This window comes from Lemur catta, chromosome 3 (assembly GCF_020740605.2).
Source record: "Lemur catta isolate mLemCat1 chromosome 3, mLemCat1.pri, whole genome shotgun sequence".
In the NCBI taxonomy this organism is placed as follows: Eukaryota; Metazoa; Chordata; class Mammalia; order Primates; family Lemuridae; genus Lemur; species Lemur catta.
In genome coordinates, this window is record NC_059130.1 from 112,513,051 (window position 1) to 112,535,719 (window position 22,669).

Genomic DNA, 22,669 nt, shown 5'->3' on the forward strand with positions numbered 1-22,669 from the left:
GTTTTTAGCATAAGGAACTGTGCATGTGTGTGTATGTGTGCACACACATCCTCTCACCTTCTAAGGTGAAAACGGCTGTAATACACACTTTCCTTTATCTTTTTTTCACATAGCAGTAAACAGTATCATGAAGAGCACCCCATAGCAGTGCGCAGAGATATTCCTCATTCTTTTTCATCTGACATAGTACTACGTTGTAAGGATGCATCACTGTTTATTCAGTCCGTCCTCTCTTGATGGACATTTGGATTGTTTCCAATCTCTTGCTGTGATAAAGGGTGCTATAGTGGGCCGGGCGCGGTGGCTCACACCTGTAATCTTAGCACTCTGGGAGGCCGAGGCAGGAGGATCACTTGAGCTCAGGAGTTCAAGATCAGACTGAGCAAAAGTGAGATCCCATCTCTACTAAAAAAATAGAAAGAAATTAGCTGGACAACTAAAAATATATAGAAAAAAAATTAGCCGGGCATGGTGGCGCATGCCTGTAGTCCTAGCTACTCAGAAGGCTGAGGCAGAAGAATTGCTTGAGCCCAGGAGTTTGAGGTTGCTGTGAGCTAGGCTAACACTACAGCACTCTAACCTGGGCAACAGAGAAAAACTCTGTCTCCAAAAAAAAAAAAAAAGAAAGAAAAGGAAAGAAAAGGTGCTATGGTGAACAGCCTGTGCATATTACTTTTGTATTTTGGATAGCTTTCTTCAGAATTGATTCCTCCAACTGGGAATGCTGAGACAAAGAGTAAATGCAGAGCCAGGCACGGTGGCATGCACCTGTAATCCCAGTGACTTGGGAGGCTGAGGCAGGAAGATCACTTGAGGCCAGGAGTTGGAGACTCCTGTAGTCTGGGCAACATAGCAAGACCCCATCTCTAAAAAAAAAAAAATTCTTTTAAATTTTAAAAATTAGCCAGGTATGGTGGCACACATTTGTAGTCTCAGCTACTCAGGAGGCTGAGGCAGGAGGATAACTTGAGCTGAGGAGTTCAGGGCTTCAGTGAGCTATGATTGTGCCACTGCACTCTACCCTGGGCAACAGAGCAAGACCCCATCTCTCTTAAAAAAAGAGTAAATGCAAGTGTGATTTTGGTAGATATTGCAACCTCCATTGGAGTTGCATTGTTTTGCATCTCCACTAGCATGTATAAATGTGTTTTCTCAAACCTTGCCAGAATATATTGAAAAAAAAAAAACTTGGATTTTTGCCATTTTGTTAGATGAGAAATAATATCTCAGTCGTTTTAATTTACATTTTTCTTATTATGAGAAACGTTGAGCATTTTTCATATGTTTTAGTGAAATTTACAGGGGTTTTTTTTTCTCTGAACTGTGTTTACATTTTGTCCCATTTCTATTAGGGTTGACGGCCTTTTTCTTCTCTACTTGTAGAAGCTTTTTATATGTTAGGAAAATTAACTCTTGGTCTGTGATATAAGTTGTAAATATTTTTTTCCAGTTTTTCATTTGTCTTTAACTATGCTTTATGGTATTTTTGCCATATAAAAATTTAATATTTGAGAAAGTTCACTCATATTTTCTTCTAGAACTTGTCTGGGCTCATTTTTTCACATTTCAATTTCTGATCCCTTGCAATTTATCGTGGTGCATGTGTGAGGAGATGATTCAACATTACGTTTTCTATGTGGCTATCCATGTATCGCAATACTGTTTTTTTTAAGTCCATTTATTTTCCACAGACTTTATTGTATACTTAATTTCTATGTGCATTTAGATCTATTTCTGGATTTTTTTGTTCATTTCTCTTGCTCTGTCTGTTCACGTATGAGTGCCAGCCACATTGGTTTTTTTTTTTTTTGTGAGACAGAGTCTCATTCCGTTGCCCTGAGTAGAGTGCCATGGCATCAGCCTAGCTCACAGCAGCCTCAAACTCCTGGGCTCAAGCAATCCTCCTGCCTCAGCCTCCCGAGTAGCTGGGACTACAGCCTTCCAGCCACATCGTTTTAAATAGAGGCTTTATAATGTTTTATAATCTCAGTGATTTTCTTTTCCAGGTTTTTCCTGAATAGTCTTTCTTATTTGTTTTTAAAAGAGAAGGAAGGAAGGAAGGAAGGAAGGAAGGAAGGAAGGAAGGAAGGAAGGAAGGAAGGAAGGAAGGAAAAGAGGAAAGAAATTAATTGATGGAATTTGGGGGGAGTTACATTATATTTATAAATTAGCTTGGGAGTATTGATACCTTTATGAGGTGGATTTTTCTGTCCAAGAACATGGTATATCTTTCTGTCAGTTCAAATCAATTTTTGTGTCATTCAGGAGTGTCTTATAAATTTCCTCATATAGGTTTTGGGACATATCTTGTTAATTTTACATCTAGACATTTTTTATTTGTTTTCCTATTTGGGGTATCCTCTTCCATTATATCTTCTAACTGGATTTTGTTTGTAACATGAAAGCTTTTGGTTTAAAGGGTATTTTAAAAATCACTGTGAAATAGAATATTTCTCAACTTATTCTATGGGGCCAGTATTAATTACCTTGATACCAAAATTGGACTAATACATAACAGGAAGCTACAGACCAATATTTCCTATGACTATAGATGCAAAATGCTCCACAAAATACTAGGAAACAAAATCCAACAGCATATAATAAAAAGGACCATACACCATGCTAAAGTAGGGTTTATCCCAGGAATGCAAGGTTGGTTTAGCATCCAAAAATCAATTAATGTAACACATATCAATAGAGCAAAGGACAAACGTCACTCGATAGATGCAGAAAAAGCATTTGGTAGATGACACCTGTCATGATAAAAACACTCAATCAGCCAGGCCCAGTGGCTCACTCCTATAATCCCAGCACTTTAGGAGACTGAGCCAGGAGGATCACTTGAGGCTAGGAGTTCAAGACCAGCTTAGGCAACCTGAAGAGACCTTATCTCTACAAAAAAATAAAAAAATTTATCAGGGTGTAGTGGCGCATACCTGTGGCCCCAGCAAGTCAGGAGGCTGAGGTGGGAGGATTGCTTGAGCCCAGGAGTTTGAGGCTGCAGTGATCTATGATCACGCCACTGCCTTTCAACCTGGGTGACGGAGTGAGACCCCGTCTCTAAAAAAGAAAACAAACAAACAAAAAACTCAACAAACTAGGAATCAGAGGGAACTTCGTCTACCTGATAAAGGGCATCTGTGAAAAACCCACAGCTTTCAACATACTTAATGGTGAAAGACTGAATGTTTTCCCCATCTACAGACATATAGATAAATTAAATAGAACTGAACATTCAGAAGTAAACCCTCACATTTTTAGTCAATAGATTTTTGTAAGGATGCCAAGACAATTCAATGGAAAAGGACAGTTTTATCAAATAGTATGGGACAACTGGATGTCCACATGCCAAAGAATGATGTTGGACCCCTACCTCATACCATATACAAAAATTAACTCATAATGGACTAAAACCTAAATATAAGAGCTAAAAGTGTAAAACTCTTAGAAGAAAACATAGGCATAAATCTTTGTTACCTTGGATTAGGCAGTGATTTCTTAGGTATGACACCAAAAGCATAAGTAACAAAAGAAAAAAAGAGATAAATTGGACTTCACAAAATTAAAACTTTTGTGCTTCAAAGGATAGTATCAAGAAAGAGAAAAGACAGCCCACAGAATGAGAGAAAATATTTCCAAATCATATATCTGATAAGGTTCTTGTATTAGAATATATAAAGAACCCTTACAACTCAATAATAAAAAGACAGCCCAGTTTTAACATGGGCAAAAGATCTAAATAGACGTTTCTCCAAAGAAAATATACAAATGGGCAACAAGCAGATGAAAAGATGTTCAACATCATTAGCCATCAGGGAAATGCAAATCAAAACCACAGTGATGTTAATACCATTTCACACGGATTAGGATGACTATAATAAAAAAGACAAGCTGGGTGTGGTGGCTCATAGCCTGTAATCTCAACACTCTGGGAGGCTGAGGCTGGAGGATTGCTTGAGCCCAGGAGTTTGAGACCAGCCTGAGCAACATAATGAGACCCATCTATACCAAGAAAAAAAAAAAAAGACATAACAAATATTGGTGAGGATGTGGAGAAATTAGAGCCCTCAGACATTGCTCCTGGATATGTAAAGTGGTGCCGCTGCTTTGGAAAATGTCTGACAGCCCCTCAATTGGTTAAACATAGTGTCACCATGTGACCCAGCATTTACACTCAAGAGAAATGAAAACATTTCTACAGAAAAACTTTTACACTAGTGTTCATAGCAGTATTGTTCATAACAGCCCTGTCTTGGTCCATTTTCTGCTGCTATAACAGAAGACCTGACACCAGGTAATTTATTTAGAAAAGAGGTTTATTTGGCTCATGGTTCTGGAGGCTGAGAAGTCCAAGAACATGACACCAGTGTCTGGCGAGGGCAGTGGTATCACATGCGGGAAGGGCAAGAGAACATGCAAGACACAGAGATGGGGCTGAACTCATCCTTTCATCAGGAGCCCACTCCTGTGACAATCAACCCACTCCCACAATAATGACATTAATCCTTTCATGAAGGTGAAGCCTCTTAAAGGCCCACCTTCCAATATCGTTACATTGAAAATTAAATTTCAACATGCATTTCATAGCAGACATTCAAACCATAACAAGCTCCAAAGTGGAAACAGTCATGAATGGGAAAGTAAACTGTGGTACATCCATACAGTGGAATATATTTGGCAGTAAAAAGGAACGAAGCACTGATACGTGCTACAACATGGATGAACCTTGAAAACATTACGCTAAATGAAAGAACCAGACACAGAGGGCCACACATTGTGTAATTACATTCATACAAAAGGTCCAGAGTGGGCAAATCTATAGAGATGGAAAGTAGATTAGTGGCTGCCTGAGACTGGGGGTTGGGGCGAACTGGGGAGTGACTACTAATGGGTGTGATGAAAATGTTCTAAACTTGATTGTGGTGATGGTTGCACAACTTTGTGAAAATACTAAGAGCCACTGAATTATACCCTTTAAATGGGTGAATTGTATGATGTGAGTTATATCTCAGTAAAACTGTTAAAAATTATTGTGCATGATTCCAGATGTACAAAAATATATTAACATAATGATTACTACCATGAACGCCACGTGTCCACCACTCAGCTCAAGAAATGGAGCGTTACTTACTCAGCTGAAACCCTGCGCACCAGCCCCTTGGTGACGACTTGCCCACCCCTGTCCTACCAGGTGTTCCCAACTGGGTTATTATCATTCCCATGAATTTACAGCATCCTTCCTTACTAATCAAATGGAACCTGCCCTTTGAGGAAGTGGACTATGCACCAGGGGCCCAGGGAGGCGTGGGCACAGTTGGAGTTGCCAGTCACCTGTGCTCAGGAGAGAACAGAGGGTAGGTCTGGCAGACCCGGGCAGGAGACTAAAAGAATCTGGAATCTGTGGTCAAATCAAGTTGGGTATGACTCTTAAGTCCAGTGTTTGTCACACTGTCACAGAGCAACGTGGCAGCGTCAGAGCGAGGATGGTTGAGTCTGAGAGTTTATGCCTGTTGCTCCCCTTAGAAATGCCACTTGTGCAGTTCTCTGAGATCTTTTAGGACAGTGGGGGCTAAGGTGTCATGTGTGGGTACTTCTGAAAGGTCCCCGAAAACAATGTATGTGTAGGGGATAGTGACTGAGGGCTGGCTGTTGGGTTGATGATCAACTTTCCCTCTACATTTTGCAGGGCTGGAGACACATGAGGTCCTCATTTAAATGCTGGGTGGGGAGGTGGGGGGTGAGCGAGTGGATAGGTGGGGGGATCGGTGGGTGTCAGAGAAGGGAGGATGGCTGGAGGGATGGTGGAGCTAAGAACGGGTGCGTGAGCAGACCAGTAAACGGGTTCTGAGTCCTGCTGGCAGGACAGTGAGGGTTGGCCAGGTATCTTTCCCTGCCCACCGCCTGTCATCCTTTGCTTTCAGCTTCGGGCAGCAGAGGTGGAGATCAAGGATCTGCAGTCGGAGTTTGAGCTAGAGAAGATCGATTACTTGGCCACCATCCGCCGGCAGGAACGTGACTCCATGCTCCTCCAGCAGCTCCTGGAGCAGGTGCAGCCCCTGATCCGCAGGGACTGCAACTACAGCAACCTCGAGAGGATTCGGCGCGAGTCCTGCTGGGATGAAGATAACGGCTTCTGGAAGATCCCGGAGCCCATCATCATCAAAACCAGCCTCCCAGTAGGTCAGGAACCCAGCTGGCCCTCGCCCTCCTGCCCTGCCTCGTGGTTCCCCGTCCTGCAGACTGCCGGGAGCGTGGGCCTCCCCCGCAGGCTGTGGGTGCAGCAGACATGTGGCCCCGGGTCACATCAGGGCTCTGAGAAGGTGGTGTATTCTGGAGGTAGACACATATGGGCTGTAATTCTGGCTGCACCATTCCCTGTGTGACCTCTTTGGGACTCGTGTCCTCATCTATGAAATGGGGATGCATAACAGCACCTTAAAGTTGCTGTGAGGCTTAACGTGCATCAGTGCACGTAAAACCCTTCCAGCAATGCCTGGCACATAGTCAGTGCTTGGTACGTGTTACCACTGTCATCAGCACTGTCCTTGCTTCATCTTGACAACAGCCCTCTGAGGGACAAAGACTATTTTACATATGAGGAAACTAAATGTCTGAGGGCATAAACAGCATAAACTCAGTCACAGCAGTGAGTGACAGGACCACGGGTAGAAACCAGCTGTTCAGAGTTTCAGGCCTGCCCCAAGTTCTGCTTTTGCCACTGACCTCCTGTGTGACCTTATGAAGATGATGGTCCATCTCCGGGCTTGTTTACAAAGAAGGGCCTGGATAAGATGACCTCAAAGGCCCCCCACCCTGATAAATCTCAGAGTAAAGTCGCACTTGCTCTGGCTCTTTCTCCAGCCACAGACCTGGCTCTGCCCATTCGGGGAGCCCGCAGTGCCCCAGCAGTCCTCCCCTTTGGTCCTGTGCCTCTGCCATTTACGGATGGCATTGACGCCATGCTGGCAGAGACCCCAGCCAGCACCATCTCCCACGTGCTGTGGCAGCAGCAGCCTTTCCGCCTGCCCCCAGCCACCTGCTGTCTTGCCTGGAGCCAGGGCACTGGCTTCTCTGGTGTCTGAGCCTGCTGTTGTCTGTTTCCCACAGTCATGCCTTGGCTTGGGCTGGGACGTGTCCTCCCCTGTTTCTAAGCCTGAGCTGGGCCTGACCCCTCCTCCACGGAGAGTGTGCGGCCCACTTGCGCCCTCTGGGCCTGGCACCAGGCAGCAGTGACTCCAGCTTTTGTTTTCTCATAGCAGTTTCAACTGGGCCACAGAACAAACCAGCCCACAAAACCTCCGCAGCAGACAATGGCGAGCCAAACATGGTAAGGCCCCTGGGAGAGGGAGTGAGGGGAGGCCTGGGGAGCTGGCAGGGCTTTGCCCCCAGGGTGCTGTGGGTCAGTGTGACTGCAGGAGCTGGTCTTCTACGTTCCTCCTGCCTAAGGATCAAGAAACCAGGGGACTGAGCCTGGACCCTTTTCTGTATCACTCCATTGGCACCCTCAACCCACTTGGGCCCTCATTCAAAGGCACTTACAGGCCGGGCGTGGTGGCTGACACCTATAATCCTGGCATTTTGGGAGGCCGAGGTGGTAGGATCACTTGAAACCAGGAGTTCAAGACCAGCCTGGGCAACCCCAACTCCACCCGGCTTCCAGAGGCTGCTGAGTCCTAGGCCAGGGGCCCAGATGAGGACTGCACAAATGCAGGGCCTTGACCTGTGAGGATTTGGAATTTCAGCAGGAAGAAGACCGCTACAAGCGGATGCTAAGTTGTAGTGACAGTGAAAATATTGCCAGTAACTACTTCCGGTCCAAGCGGGCCAGCCAGATCCTCAGCACGGACCTCATGAAGAGCCTCAGTGAGTGCCCTGCCCACCGGCCTTCCCTCCAGCCCCTCCGCCACGTGGGGGGAAGTGCGTCGGGTGGTTCTGGAGTCAGATGGACCCGGATTCAAAAACTCCTTTCCCTCTCTGAGCCTCAGTTTCCTCAGCTATAAAATGAGGGGGACAATAGCTACCAATCAGGATTAGATGCAATGAGATGGGGAAATGGCCCAGCCCAGGGCCTGGCATACAGTAGGTGCTCAATATGGGGCGTCCTCTTTGGGGGGAGGTGCTGTCTCCTCTGACACCCAGTAGGCCCTCAGCATGTGGCTCAGGGCCGTGGCATGGGTTGCAGGGTCGGGGTTCTTGCCAGCTTCCTCAGATGCTGGTACTGGCAGTTGCCTGTCAAGGACCACTGAGCCAAGGGGGGCAAAAAGGGGCCACAAAAGCAAAACATGGTTTCAAGAATGGAAAATCACCTCACTCTTCTGCTTTTACAACTAAAAGCAGGGCCCACGGAGCTTCCAATAAAATAATAAAAAGCAAATCTCAGTTCTGCAGTAAGGTTATTTAAGAGACAAGAATGGGTACAGTTGAGCAATAAGGGGGGGAAATAGGACAGGAAAGAAACTAGCACCCACTGAGTGCCAGGCATTGTGCCCATGCTGCAGATGAGGAAACTGAGGCTCAGAGAGGGGAGGGGCTTGCCCAAAGCTATACTGCCAGGAAGTGGCGGAGCTGGGCCTTGAACCCAGGCTTGTCAGGCTTGTGATCCCAGGCTGCCTCAGTCTGAGGCTTTAAAACCCCATACCCTAGCCCAGCCCCTTTGGGTGCAGATGTTGTGCTGGGTGTGAGCCTGGGGTTGGCTCTGGCTGGGTGGGGGGGTAGGCCAGACTCCCCACCCCGCACAGTTGGGCTGTTTTCTCTCCACCCCTGCTCTCCCAGCTCACCAGCGCCCCGGCCCTCTTCCCTACAGCGCATCACAACTCACCGCCAGGCCTCGGCTCCCCGCTCAGCAGCAACCCTGCCATCGCATCCGCCCAGGCCCCCGAAATGCCTCAGCCCCGGCCCTTCCGCCTCGAGTCTCTCGACATCCCCTTCACCAAGGCCAAGCGGAAGAAAAGCAAAAGCAACTTTGGCAATGAGCCTCTGTGAACACACTGCCTGCCGCCACCTGCCTTTAGGCCTCTAGAGACTGCCAGGCCCTCTCAGGGCAGCCCCAACCGGGCCTCCTCCCACCTGCCCCCCACAGTGACCCGGGGGCCCAGGGGTCCCTCAGCCCTGAGAAGACACATTTCCTTCCCTCTTCCCCAGAGATGACCCCCATGCCCGGGACATGAGCCCCTCACAGGCCGGACTGTCCTGTGCTCCAGCTGTCCACACCGCGTCCAGGTTTCCATCGACTCACCTGGCACTGAGCCCACCATTCGTGCCCACCAGTGTCGGCCTTTGCCTCAGAAGCCTCAGACCTGCTTCACGGCCTTCAGCAGCCCTGGAAGAGAGGACAGCTACTGCCACGTGGATAAAGCGTTGTGCCTCCATCCGACTGGCCCCACTGCCTGAGGGCAGCCCTGCCCTGCGGGGTGGCACAGAAGTCCCAGAGCAGCTGTTCCCATGCTGCGCACTCCTGGCTGGTCTGCAGCCCAGAGAAGGTCACTTCGCATTAAGCTGCCCAATAAACTGCCTTTTAGGATGAGCTCTCCTTCCCTGACCCTGCCTGGCCATCATGGGGAAGCTCTTTCTGGAACAGGGTTCTTAACTGCCTGGGACCTTTAGAACAAACAGGCTTCAGGGGTTCTGCAACTCCCTGCAAATTGTGAGTGCAATTGCATTTTTTCTGGGGAGAGCATCTGAACTTTCAATTCTCAAAGGAGCTGTGACCCAGGAAAGCAGAGCCCTTGTGGAGTATATGGCTGTGTCTGCTGAGGCCAGAAAAGGGCCCAGGTTTTGACAGTCCTCAGGGGGCTCTCCTGGAACTGGTATCATGACTTAGCCAAAAATGAATCCAGGCCACCCTGATTGTGCCCAGTTACAAGACTACCTAGGACACAGCCCTCCTCTTGCCCACTGAATCCCAGGTGCACCCTGTGGGGTGCTCCACCCTCTGAGGGAACTGAGCCTCATTTCACTCTGGGCCTCATCTGTGAAATGGGGATGATGCCCACCTCATAGGGTTATTGTGAAGATGAAATGAGAGGGTATGTAAACCTCCTGGGGCATAGTAGGTGCTCCATGGTAGTCCTCCTCCTTCCCCCTTCTCCCTATTTTGCATCAGTTTTGTGGCAGGCCCCACAAGCCACATGCCTGGGCCAAGCTCACTCTGGAGAAGCCGAGATGGGCGGTGCTTAGATAACTCTAGATGAGTCTAAGCACAGCAGGGCATACTGAGTCACAGGAGGCGAGATCAGGTTTTTATGGGGAACAGAGAGCACCTTTCTGAAGGGAGCAGCGCTGGGTGGGGGTCCCCCGAAGGATGAAGAAGATCTTGATCTGGGAGGTCTAAGATGCGAGTGCTGGGAGGGAGCTCCTGGTAGAGGCAGGAGGCAGGGAAGCTCAGGGTACGTTAAAGGGTGTTCCATGGAAGGCTGGAGCAGAAACTGAGAAGGGGATGAGGCTGCAGAAATGAGTTTAGCTGGAGACCCGAGAGTGAAGAAACTTCGGGTGTCCCTGGGCTTGTAGTAGACTCCTGAACAACAGGTTGGCACCACTGGGTCTGAATTAGAGGCGGATTGACGTGGCATTGTGTAGAGCGTGAGAAGGCTGGGCTCTGGAGGAGTTAGGGGTGAGAGGCTTAACTTGGGGCAGAGCTGGTGGGAATGCAGGGGAGGTAGAGTTAGTTAAGAAGGTGCATGGAGGGAGGTTGTGATTTTTGCCCCATTCTTGGGTTGGTGGACAAGTGTCAGAAAAGAACTGTTACCTTCTCTCTCCACAATTATCTTGGCCCCAGGATTGTGGTTGGGACCCAGAGAAGTCTTGGAACTGCTTGTGGTAGTTTTTACTTAGACTCATGGTGGGACAGAGGCAGGTCTGAGGTGACCTGGGTGGCCCCTGTATTAACCTAGAAGGGATGGGAGCCAGTATTACTGAGTGGATGCTCAGCCTAGCCCGGTGCTAAGTGCTTCAAAACCTGCCCCACGAGCTGGGTTTGGCCAGGAGCGGTGGCTCACGCCTGTAATCCCAAGGCTTTGGGAGGCCGGAAGTTTGAGACCAGCCTGGGCAACACAGCGAGAGAGACGAAGGCTGGAAACTAAACCCAGCTGATTCCAAAGCTACAGCCTTCAAATTGCTAGGCCTGTCCACAGCCCGTCCACACTGCCTGCAGCGTGGCCCACCAAGCTGTGTGGGGCAGGCCCCGGCCAAGGGGAGCGGCAGGCAGGAAGCCCGAAGTGCCGCCGTCCCTGATCTTATTTTTCCGACCCCTTCTTCCGTAGAGATGGTGGAGGTAGGGCCTGTTCCCAGCCCAGAGTCTGTCCTGGTCCAAGGAAGGCCACGCCAGCGAACAGGAAGCCCCACGGAGGCCGGCACCTGCCGCAAGCTCCAGCAGGACCCGGGCTTGGGCGGGGGGCGGGAACCCGGACTGGGCGGAGCCAAGGGGCACTGGGCCGTGTTGATTGGCCGCGGCTGCAGAGCTGTCTCTCTAAGATTGAGCCCTTACTCTGGTGAGGCGGGGCCTTGCACCTCTTCCACCAATAGAGTTCAAAGAACCCGCCTCCAACCGGGGCGCTTCCGGCGGTGAGCTCCACTGCTAACCGCCGCAGCTGGGCCTCTGGTCTCACGGTCCGTGTCTACCCCGATCACTTCCGGGTAGTACTCCACGGCCACGAGCCGCGATTGGGGGAACCATAGACGGGACACTTCCGGTGTCCAGGTGCTGGGTTCTTTGGCAGAATGAGGAAGATGGGGCCCGCCAGTGCTGCCCGTGTTTGGTCTGTTACATGGCTGCTGCTGCTCTTGCTGCTCCGGGTCTACGCCAGCGGCCCCCGCACCTTAGTGCTGCTGGACAACCTCAACCTGCGGGAGACGCATTCGCTTTTCTTCCGGAGCTTGAAGGGTGAGAACCGGGTCCGAGGGGGTGGCGGGCGAGGGTTTGGGGTTGGAAAGGCGCTCGAGGGCATCCACCACCCTCCCTCCCGCCCATTCTCTGGAGCAGGCCGTCCAGGTGTAAGGGGTCGCGACGTCTGCAGCAAGGGTTTCCCTTTGCGTCCAGTCTGCCTCAGCTCCCTGTTTTCTTCTTTTCCAGACCGGGGCTTTCAACTCACTTTCAAGACCGCTGATGACCCCAGCCTGTCCCTCATTAAGTATGGGGAGTTCCTCTATGACAATCTCATCATCTTCTCCCCCTCTGTAGAAGGTAAGGACTCCGCATCTCCTCCAGAACTGGGATTCGAGGCCCAGTACTGATGGATCGCTTCTAGTTCTTGGGCATGTTCTGGGTCACAGGAGGGGTCGCCAGCCCTGGACACTGCTGCTACAGAAAAGAGAAAATGTTAATTTCTGACCGGAGCCCAGGAGGGAACATCTTTCTAAAAGACACAGCCTAGAGTTGTGGCTCAAGTGTTGTCACAGGTTATGGAACCCAGGGCCCTGCTGCTCTACTGAGGAAAGTTTCTTTTTAAAGGGCCAGATAGAAAGGTGGAGAGTTCCCTGTTTGGGTTTGCCTGTGTGGAAAGAAGAAATGGCATGTTATTAATATGGGTGTGTATTGTGCAGTTATCTTAGAAATTCAGATGCATTCATAGTTTCAGGCTGAAAAAAGAGCCTTAGCAATTATCTGGTTCCCCCCCTGCCCCCTGCCCCCAGCACACTTGAGGATGGCTGGGTATATCCAGCAGTCTAGCAGAGAGCTGCTTGTTGAACAGAATGAATCTCTTGGCCAGATTATCCAATTTGTACTTGAGTTTTTCTATCTTATGAAGCAATCCAGTCCACCACCGGACAATTCTCTTAAGTTTTTATAGTGAACTGAAATTTGTCTCCTACTTCCTAGTTCACTTTGTTCTTACACTCTTACAGAATAACTGTAATGCTTGTCTTGCTTAGAAGCATAGCCTTTACACAGTCATGTGCAGTTGTTTCTTCTTCAGACTAAATAGCCTCTGTTCCTTTGGCTGTTTCTTTTTTGCCATGTTTTTTGTGAGCATGCTAGTCATTCTCTTCTTTATTTGCTTCAGTTCATCTTTTTCTCACAAGGCCCAAGTTGTCCGTGTCTGGGGTAAGACAGGACTGCTATCCCTCCCTTCAGTTGATGAAACTTAGGACATCTTTTGCTTCGTTGGCACTACTTTATTTTCTGTAGTTCATGTGAGATTGGGTTCTGCCAAGTCCCTGAAGTATTTTTCCTTAGGTTCTTGTCATTTGCCATGTTCCTTCCAATCCCCTGAAACATGTGCCTTTGGTATTGGCTTTCTGGGGGGCAAGATTCGTTGGGTGGATGTGACCCCAGATTGTACAAGTTGAAATCTTCAAATGACTGGGTCAGTAAAGGAGCCTTCAGCAGAGTAGTTGGTGTTTGCCAAGTTTTTGCTGTGTTTGGAACTCGGACTGGGTGAGATATTAAGGATTGGGAGCCTGCCCTTGAGGAGTTCTTTCAGTCTGTCTTTAGGGGAATAAAAATAAAGACTTGAAATGAGTTACCAAACCCCATGTTGGGATGTAAGATGAAGTGGAGGAACCGTCCAAGTCGTCCTTCTGGAGATAGATCGGGAAGGAAAGAAGCAGTGAGTGAGACTGATCAGGAGAAGGTTGAGAGAGGATATTGTTGGTGGGAGAAATGTCAGAGAGCCCAAATCAATGTTTCCTAATTGGTAGTCATTGGTGCATGTCCTTCATGATTTTTACGATATTCCATATCACCTGTGCTAATAATTACCTAATATTTTCCTTCAAATTAACCTGCTTTTTAAAAAAAAAATAAACAACTAAAGTTACATTTTAAAAGGGAACCAATAACAAACCCAGTGTCACCACTGGGAAATGGAAAGCCAGTCTCATCACTTGGTTTAAGTAGAAGGTAACTATAAATAGAATAAAAACGCTGTTAAGTTTTAGCCAGATAGTGCTGCCTGCTGAAGGCTTTGAGCTGGAGCTTCCCTTTAAAAGAGGAAATTAGCAAATATTAGAGACGTTCTAAAGACTGGCATCAAACTAAGATGCTCTGATGGAGAAAACTCAAAAAAAAAATTGGAAGGGGAGTAACTTTCTGTCTCTGAGATTCAACATTATTTAAAGCCCTGTGGGTCTCCTTTTCTGCCCTGGTGGAGTGGCTCCCACACTTCGGGAGATGCTGCTGCAGGAAATCCGCGTGGGAACCCCCGGGGAGCAGGCTTCAGGGGAGGACCCTTCTCTGGTCCTGTGACCATCACTCGCCCTCTCAAGTGTGCGAGTGGTGGCTTGGGCTTCCTTCTCCTTGCGTCAGTGGCTTCCTTACCCTCTCTCGAGTCAGGAGGCTCCCAGGCTGCACGCAGTAGTGGCTACAGGGACAGGTCCTTAGCACATCCTCTACACCTGGAAAAAACTGGGTCTCTGTTCTGTAGATGGGGAACCAGGCTTAGAAAGATGAAGGGATTTGCCTAGTTTTAAGCCCCAGGCTGTCTCAATTTCAAAGCCTATGTTCTTTGCACTATACAAGCGTTTCTCAACAGTAGCACTCTTGACATTTCAGACCAGTTAATTCTTTTTGTTTGAGCTGTCCTGTGCACTGTAGGATATTTAGCAGCATTCTAGGCCTCTGCCCACTAGATGCCAGTAACCACCTCCCCATCATGTGACAACAAGAAATGTCTGCAGATATCACCCTAAGAGGCAAAATCACCCCAGGTTGAAAACCACTGCACTACACCAACAGGCTATTTTTGAAATGTCTGATTCTGCCTAGCTTCTCTGTAGGAGACTGGATAGATGGCTTTCTAGATGTAGTATGAGAGGTAAAGAGTCCCAGATATAAGAGGTCTGTCTAATCTGGAGGTAAAATAAGGTGTGTTTTTTTTTTTTTTTTGAGACTGGGTCTTGCTCTGTTGCCCAGGCTAGAGTGCAGTGATGTGATCATAGCTCACTGTAACTTAGAACTCCTGGGCTTAAGTGATCCTTCTGCCTCAGCCTCCTGAGTAGCTGGGACTACAGGCTCGAGCCACCATGCCTGGCTCTTTTCTTTTTTTTTTTTTGTAGGTACGAAGTCTCACTATGTTCCCCAGGCCGGTCTCGAACTCCTGGCCTCTAGAGATCCTCCCACCTTGGACTCCCAAAGTGCTGGGATTACAGATGTGAGCTACCACATCTGGCCATGGTACTCTTTTGTTTTCTCCTGAAGATTGCCCCCCAGAAAAGAGGGCTTTTCTCATACTAAGATCTGTACAAAGTCATTTTATGGACCCGTTTCCAACTGCCTAATGTATGCACAAACTTCTGTCTTCAGCCTTAGTAAATTGGTACTTCCATCCTCCTAATTGCTCAGCCAGCCAGACTCCTGAGGGCCATCCTAGTGCCCCTCTCACTGTCATAGCCCACATCCGCCTGTCAGCAGACCCTGCAGCTTCACCTTCAAAGCACATGGGGGCCACTCCTGCCACTTCTACCACTGCTGCCCAGTTCCAGCCAGCACTCTTCACTGCCTGGACCTTCACAGTGGACCAACCCTTCGCTGTGTCCACCCTCATCCCTCATACCCGAGTCTCCACCGGCTGCCAGAATTGTCCTTTAAAAATATAGCTGGGCATGGTGGCTCATGTCTGTGATCCCAGCACTTTAGAAAGATCACTTGAGGCTATGAGTTCAAGACCAGCCTGGGAATAGCAAGACCCTGTCTCCACAAAAAATAGAAAAATTACCCAGGCCTGGTGGCATGTGTCTGTAGTCCCAGCTACCTGGGAGGGAGGATTACTTGAGTCCAGGAGTTCAAGGTTGCAGTGAGCTATGATCAGCCTGGGCTGATCTAGCCTGGGCAACACAATGACACCCTGTCTCAAATATATATGTGTGTGTGTGTGTGTGTGTGTGTAAATGAGATCCTGTTGGTCTCCTGCTCAGACTCCTCCAGTGGCTCCCATGGCCAGAGCCCTTATGTGGCACACAAAGCTGTATGTGACCTGCCCCCTTTGCTTCACCCTGGCCTGACCTCCTGCTACTCACCCCTTTTTCTCCAGCTGAGCTACACTGGGTCCCGTGCTGGTGACCATGGCCACCTGCCTTGGGGACTTTGCACCTGTCATTCTCTATGCGGGGGATCCTCTTACTCCACGGACTGCCTGGCGCACTCTTGTGTCTTGTCAAAAGACTTGTCAGGTCTTCCCTGAGCAATGTTGGCTTAATAGCTCCCCTTCCCCACTGTCTGCTTTATTTCCTTCCCAGCTCATAAGTAGTAGTTACTCATTTAATGAACTACTGACCTACTGAGCGCTTCCTTCATTACCTAGTGTAGAACACTGGAGTACACTTTGGAGAAGAAGATTCTTTTTTTTTTTTGGAAACAGAGTCTTGCTCTGTCACCCAGGCTAGAGTGCCGTGGTGTCTTCATAGCTCACAGCAAGCTCAAGCTCCCAGGCTCAAGCAATCCTTCTGCCTCAGCCTCCTGAAAAGCTGGGACTATAGGCGTGTGCCACCATGCCCAGCTAATTTTTCTATTTTTTGTAGAGATGGGGACTCACTCTTCCTCAGGCTGGTCTCAAACTCCTGACCTCAAATGATCCTCGTCTCAGCCTCCCAGAGTGCCAGGATTACAGGTGTGAGTCACTGGGCCCAGCCTGGAGAAGATTCTTGAGCCGAAAATAGCTCCACTCGGTGCTAGTTTTGGTTGCTTATGGCAGTAGTCACCTGACCCAGTGGACCAAAAAAGGATAGGAGCTCACAGTTACAAATGTTGGAAATTAATGAGCCCTTTTGGTGATCACTTTTTAAAAAGCAGTGTGGGCGGTTCTTTTGTAGATATCATGGATATAAATGTATAGAATTAACAGGAAAAAAAGCTACTAATGCTAGGCCAGTGAGTGCTAATATCAAGTGACAGCATCTGGCCGGGCGCGGTGGCTCACGCCTGTAATCCTAGCCCTCTGGGAGGCCGAGGCGGGTGGATCGCTCGAGGTCAGGAGTTCAAGACCAGCCTGAGCGAGACCCCGTCTCTACTAAAAATAGAAATAAATTATCTGGCCAACTAAAATATATATAGAAAAAATTAGCCGGGCATGGTGGCGCATGCTTGTAATCCCAGCCACTCGGGAGGCTGAGGCAGTAGGATCGCTTAAAGCCCAGGAGTTTGAGGTTGCTGTGAGCTAGGCTGATGCCACGGCACTCACTCTAGCCTGGGCAACAAAGTGAGACTCTGTCTCAAAAAAAAAAAAAAAAAAAAAAGTGACAGCATCGTGCACAGATTCAAAAGTGCTTTTTCAAACAGCTTAGATGAAGTGAAATGTATAGGCTCTGGGAAACTATGGTAGGTGACCCAGGTCCGTTTCCAGTGATCAAAGATACGGGTGTGAAATGTGTAAGTGATGAGTTTGAATCACATGAAATGTGGGCAGAAAAATGCAGTATTTCTAAATGAATATTTTATATGTGACTTGAAATATGTACTTGACAAATGTAATTAGTAGATGTTTGACTATTTCTTTTTTATTTTTAAATTTTTTTTGTAGAGACAGGGTCTTGCTATGTTTCCCAGGCTGGTCTTGAACTCCTGGCCTCACGTGATCCTCGGCCTCCCAAAGTGCTGGGATTACAGGCATGAGCCACTGCACCCGGCCTGTTTGACTAGTCTAAACCCCTAAACGTTTATAAATCTGGGCCATTTGGGAGAATGGGGGCTTGCCCTGTACGTTTGTGAACCTCCCTCTCATTTTGACCTCCAGAGGACGCTACTCTGCAGCTGCATGTGGCTGGTCTGCATTCACTGCCCCCCTCCTCCTAGATGTCAGAGGAGCAGGGAGAGGAGACCGCTGGGTCACTGTGTCTGGTGCCTTATTTCAGATTTCGGAGGCAACATCAATGTGGAGACCATCAGCGCCTTTATTGATGGTGGAGGCAGCGTCCTGGTAGCTGCCAGCTCAGACATTGGTAAGTCTATCCTGGGAAGTTCTGGTGCTTTCCCCCATTTCTCCAGGGTGCTTGGAGGGCTTTACAGATGGAAACTGCCAGATTGGCATTTGCTCGGTGGGCCTTGGCCAGGGAGTCAGGGGGGGAACTGCAGAGCCACTTGGCATTCGACCCTGCTTTGCTTTCCTGTGACCAGAGATAGTGAGACTTGGGTCTTTAAGGACTGGGAACTGTGGCTGGTTTTTTCCCATTACTTGTTTTATTTTGTACGGGCTCTTCTCCTACACAACAAAGGCAAGTTAGGGTAGGCTAATTGGATTAGAGCCCAGAGCATGTGACAGATTTTTGTTTTGTTTTTCATTTTGGAAATTTTCAAAGATACTCAGAAGCAGAAAGAGACTAGTATCTTAAACCTCATACACTGGTCATCCAGCTTCAACAGTTTACACCTGGCCAGTCTGCTTTCATCTTTTTTCAGTACTGATAGATTTTTGAAACCATATTCCTCATATTGAGTGGGTTTCTTGGTGGGGTGACAAGGTGTGGGGAAACATTGTCAGCCCAGGTATATCCAGGTCAGGTTTGACTGAGGGCCAGTCATGCATTGCTTAGTGATGGGGACACATTCTGAGAAATGTGGCATTAGGTGATTTGGTCGCCATGCAGATCTCAGGAAGCGTCCTTACACAGCCTGCTGGTGCAGCCTGCTACGCGCCCAGGCTGTGCGGCCCGGGGCATTGCTCCCAGGCTGCAAACCTGGCAGCACATCACTGTGCTGGAGGCGGCAGGCAGCTGGAACACAGTACTAAGTGTCTGTGTATCTAAACATAGCACAACGTAGAAAAGATGGTATTACAATTTTACAAAACCAATGTCATGTAAGTGGTCTGTCATTGACTGAAATGTGCTTGTGCAGCGCATGACTGTAATTGATTTGCTTCAAAGGGGGTTTTTGTACAGAGCCAGGTCATTGCATATCTGTGGAAGGTGAGGGGCAGGTGGTCGTTTTCATTTTATCAATTCAGATTCTGACCATGGAGTTACCATGCTGTTGTCCAGGGGTCTGTCTGGGGCTATGCAGCTGCAGGGCAGTAGGAAGTGTCATGAGGAAGCCAGGACAAGTGACCTGTTTGGCCCAGGGCTCACCCGTAAGGACTACAGCCAGGCATTTCTTGGGTCTGTACAGGTGACCCTCTGCGAGAGCTGGGCAGTGAGTGCGGGATCGAGTTTGACGAGGAAAAAACGGCTGTCATTGACCATCACAACTATGACATCTCAGACCTTGGCCAGGTAATCAGACCTGTCATCTTCCAGGTTTCAGGCATGTACAGCAAAGCTCGGCTTAGTCTAGAAACCAAGAGGGAGTGAGGAGGGACTCCTGGCTCCGGGAACCTTTTTCTGACCACCCATGTTTCCCTCTGCTCTTTGCAGCATACGCTCATCGTGGCTGACACTGAGAACCTGCTGAAGGCCCCAACCATTGTGGGGAAGTCAGCTCTAAATCCCATCCTCTTTCGAGGTGTTGGGTGAGTGAGCTGGGAGAGGCCAGCAGAAATCTGGGGGAGGGGTCACTTTGTTTGGGAAACCAAGCCAAACTCTGGTTATCTGGGGGCATCCCTTCCCTCCAATGAGGTGGGTGAGATTAATTTATTATATTAAAAGTCAAACACCATCATTACAGCAAGAGGAGAGCCAAATGTTTGGCTACTAAGAAAGGAGTCAGGCTGGGCATGGTGGCACTTGCCTGTAATCCCAAGAAGCCAGGGTGGGAGGATTGCTTGAGGTCAGGATTTTGAGACCAGCCTAAGCAACATAGCCAGAGCTTGTCTCATGAGGGAAAAAACAGAAAGGATTTGTTTTGGGAAGAAATGGCCCCAGGGGATCCCATGTCCTTCAGGCTCAGTTCCTGGGGTCACTGTTGGGCTGCTCTCTTGTCCTTCTACAGGATGGTGGCTGATCCTGACAATCCTTTGGTATTGGACATCCTGACGGGCTCTTCTACCTCTTACTCCTTCTTCCCGGACAAACCTATCACCCAGGTAAGGGCCTTTGCAGCCTGGAGGCCTCCAGCTCCTTGGTCCAATTGTAAAGCACTTTTTTATTTGAAAATAAGAACAGAGCAAGAAAGCACACTTGGCTGAGGCGGATGAAATGACAAGTTGTAGGAAGGGGGACGTGGGCAGAGCAGTGTGCTCTCAGGTAGGGGCGAAGGTCCTTTAGGTCTGGCCTGCTGTCCTCTTGCTCTGGAGACCCGGCCGCTTTTCCCTTACTTGGTACTGCTTGGATGACGGCTTCATTTTGTTCCCAGTATCCCCATGCGGTGGGGAAGAACACCCTCCTGATTGCTGGGCTCCAGGCCAGAAACAACGCCCGCGTCATCTTCAGTGGCTCCCTCGACTTCTTCAGCGACGCCTTCTTCAACTCAGCAGTGCAGAAGGCCACGCCCGGCTCCCAGAGGTAGCTGCCAGGGGGCTCAGGGCACGTGGTCTGGGTGGGGCGGGCTGTGTATATGGGGAGGAGGGAGGCTTTTAGCAAAAAGTGTCAGAGGCTAAGTGTCTTCAGATGCTGTCAAATTATTTGAAGACTTGACTTTGTTGCTATGTAGCTGGTGTTGGCACTCCCAACTTTTTAAGATAGTAATAACTTATCTAGAGACCCCTAATCTCCACCATTCCTTTTAGAAAACTGTGTATTTATTGTGTAGGTGACACTTGGAACAACCCATATCTTTTCTTTTTTTCTGTGTTCCCTTTAACTGTGCATCCCGAGGTGCACGAGGCCTGTGCGGGCAGAACCTCGCTAGTGCACTCTGTCTTGGTGGCCATGAGTGGCCTTGCCTGCCAGGCACCGCTGGGAAGAAGTGGGCTCTGGTGCCCTAGCTTCCCCCGTTTCCCTCCTGTAGGTATTCCCAGACAGGCAACTATGAGCTAGCTGTGGCCCTTTCCCGCTGGGTGTTCAAGGAGGAGGGTGTCCTCCGTGTGGGGCCCGTGTCTCATCATCGGGTGGGTGAGACAGCCCCACCGAATGCCTACACTGTCACTGACCTGGTGGTAAGAGCTTCTCGGGGTGGGAGGGCCCCGAGGGTTTGGCCAAGTTGAATGAGTTCAGCTCAGAAGCATTTACTGAATGCTTCTGTGCTCGGGCCTACAGGGCATCAATAAGGATAAGTTAACCTCTGCACCCAAGAAAGTCAGTTTGGGTGCAGGGCCTCTGTAACAGAGTAAGAGCAATTGGAGACCTCACTTTGCAGAGGGGTGTGTTTTGCTATGTGGGGGCAGCAGTGGGAGGGACTTTGCAGATTAATTCTGCCCCAGAGGTTGGATTTACAAGAGCAGCAGCACTTTAGTTGGGTCTTAAGGACAAATTTGTCAGGCAGGAGAGCAGTGGCTGTGGAAGCACGCATGCTTGAAAGTGCTTGGCGGGTGGTTTGGGTCCAGAGTTTGATGGGCGTGAATACTGTGCGAAGGAACCTGGGCCCATGAGGCGGTAGCGATGCTGAGCCAAAGGCATTAGCCTCACTGGGGAGGTGGGCGGTTACTGTTCGGGGCTGAGTGGCAGGGGCTTTTGCAGTTTGTCAGAGCTCCTGGGAGTTCCTGCCGTGTTCACGGGGTGGGACGTGAGTACAGCTCTGCCTGCAGGTGGCGGTGCCGCTCTAGTCTCTCGCACCCCTGGCTGACCTGGCCTTTCCTCTCAGGAGTACAGCATCGTGATTGAGCAGCTCTCAAATGGCAAATGGGTCCCCTTTGATGGTGATGACATCCAGCTGGAGTTTGTCCGCATTGACCCTTTTGTGAGAACCTTCTTGAAGAAGAAAGGTAAGTGTAGTTCTTCCAAGAGAATGCCACAGGAAAACAGCTTGTACCCCTCTCTTCTTCATGGGCGCAATGCCCTGGGAACCCCCCCTGGCTATTTGTGTTGATTCCTCCCCAGGTGGCAAATACAGTGTTCAGTTCAAGTTGCCTGACGTGTATGGGGTGTTCCAGTTTAAAGTGGATTACAACCGGCTGGGCTACACTCACCTGTACTCTTCCACGCAGGTAAGCACAGGTGGCAGTCCCTGTTTTCAGCCAGCATGTGCCCTGCTCGGGCTTCCCAGTGACCGGGGCCTGCCACCTCTGTCCTGTCACAGGTGTCCGTGAGGCCACTGCAGCACACGCAGTATGAGCGCTTCATCCCCTCGGCCTACCCCTACTACGCCAGCGCCTTCTCCATGATGCTGGGGCTGCTCATCTTCAGCATCGTCTTCTTGCACATGAAGGAGAAGGAGAAGTCTGACTGAGGGCCAGGGCCCCACACTCCTTGCAACATGGAGATGGGAGTTTTCATAAGACTTGGTGGTTTTGTTTTGTTTTTTAAAACCATGGAAAAATGGCACAGTCTTACCTCCAGGGGAGATGCAGCACTGCGTTCCAAGGGGTGAGGGCCAGGGAATAATTTTTATCTAAGTTTTCCCACCTTGAATTGCCAGGAGGCATTTTTCATATGTGCAGTCACGTTCATTTCTAAAATAATAAAGAGAAATGTTTCCCTTAAACTTCATCTGGCCCTTGTCGTGCTTTGCTAAGGGGTGTTGCTTGGTGATAACTGGACACAGAATTGTAGTGGCTTCTTTGAATTTTGCCTAAGACTGGATTGTCTTTTACCTGTGGAATGACAGCACTTCCTACCTTCTCCTTGAGGGACAAAATGAAGTTGTCAATACACTGAGGGGGTGGAGAATCACTGAAATTGGAAATCTAGAGTGACGCCGCTGGACTAAGAATTCTAGAACTGCTTAGTGGAAAAGAACCTTCACTATATGTTCACCTTTCTTTGGGCAACA

General features: G+C 49.0%; 2 protein-coding genes and 1 long non-coding RNA gene across 4 annotated transcripts in view; 2 read left to right on the top strand and 1 right to left on the bottom strand.

Annotated features, from left to right (window-relative positions):
• Positions 1-9,687, top strand: part of KIF17 (kinesin family member 17) — a 42,761-nt gene extending 33,074 nt beyond the window's left edge. The window contains exons 12-15 of one of the 2 annotated variants that reach the window (XM_045548516.1): positions 5,922-6,180; positions 7,257-7,327; positions 7,743-7,863; positions 8,804-9,687. In XM_045548516.1, coding sequence (XP_045404472.1) covers positions 5,922-6,180; positions 7,257-7,327; positions 7,743-7,863; positions 8,804-8,982 — 630 coding nt within the window. In that variant the 3' untranslated portion in view covers positions 8,983-9,687. The remainder of the gene's footprint in view (positions 1-5,921; positions 6,181-7,256; positions 7,328-7,742; positions 7,864-8,803) is intronic. The other variant, XM_045548517.1, reaches the window with a different exon arrangement.
• A 1,847-nt stretch (positions 9,688-11,534) lies between these two features.
• DDOST (dolichyl-diphosphooligosaccharide--protein glycosyltransferase non-catalytic subunit) lies at positions 11,535-22,381 on the top strand. Its single transcript, XM_045548520.1, has 11 exons — positions 11,535-11,878; positions 12,068-12,178; positions 17,782-17,868; positions 19,034-19,137; positions 19,279-19,373; positions 19,793-19,886; positions 20,156-20,304; positions 20,750-20,897; positions 21,542-21,662; positions 21,778-21,884; positions 21,977-22,381. Exons 1-11 carry the CDS (start codon positions 11,716-11,718, stop codon positions 22,124-22,126), a joined length of 1,329 nt encoding a protein of 442 aa, XP_045404476.1. The 5' UTR covers positions 11,535-11,715; the 3' UTR covers positions 22,127-22,381.
• On the bottom strand, positions 19,449-22,068 carry LOC123635890. The gene is made up of 2 exons (XR_006734243.1): positions 21,525-22,068; positions 19,449-20,348 (listed from the first exon to the last, which is right to left on the bottom strand). It is a non-coding gene; the product is annotated as an uncharacterized LOC123635890 (long non-coding RNA).
• Positions 22,382-22,669: the final 288 nt, after the last annotated feature.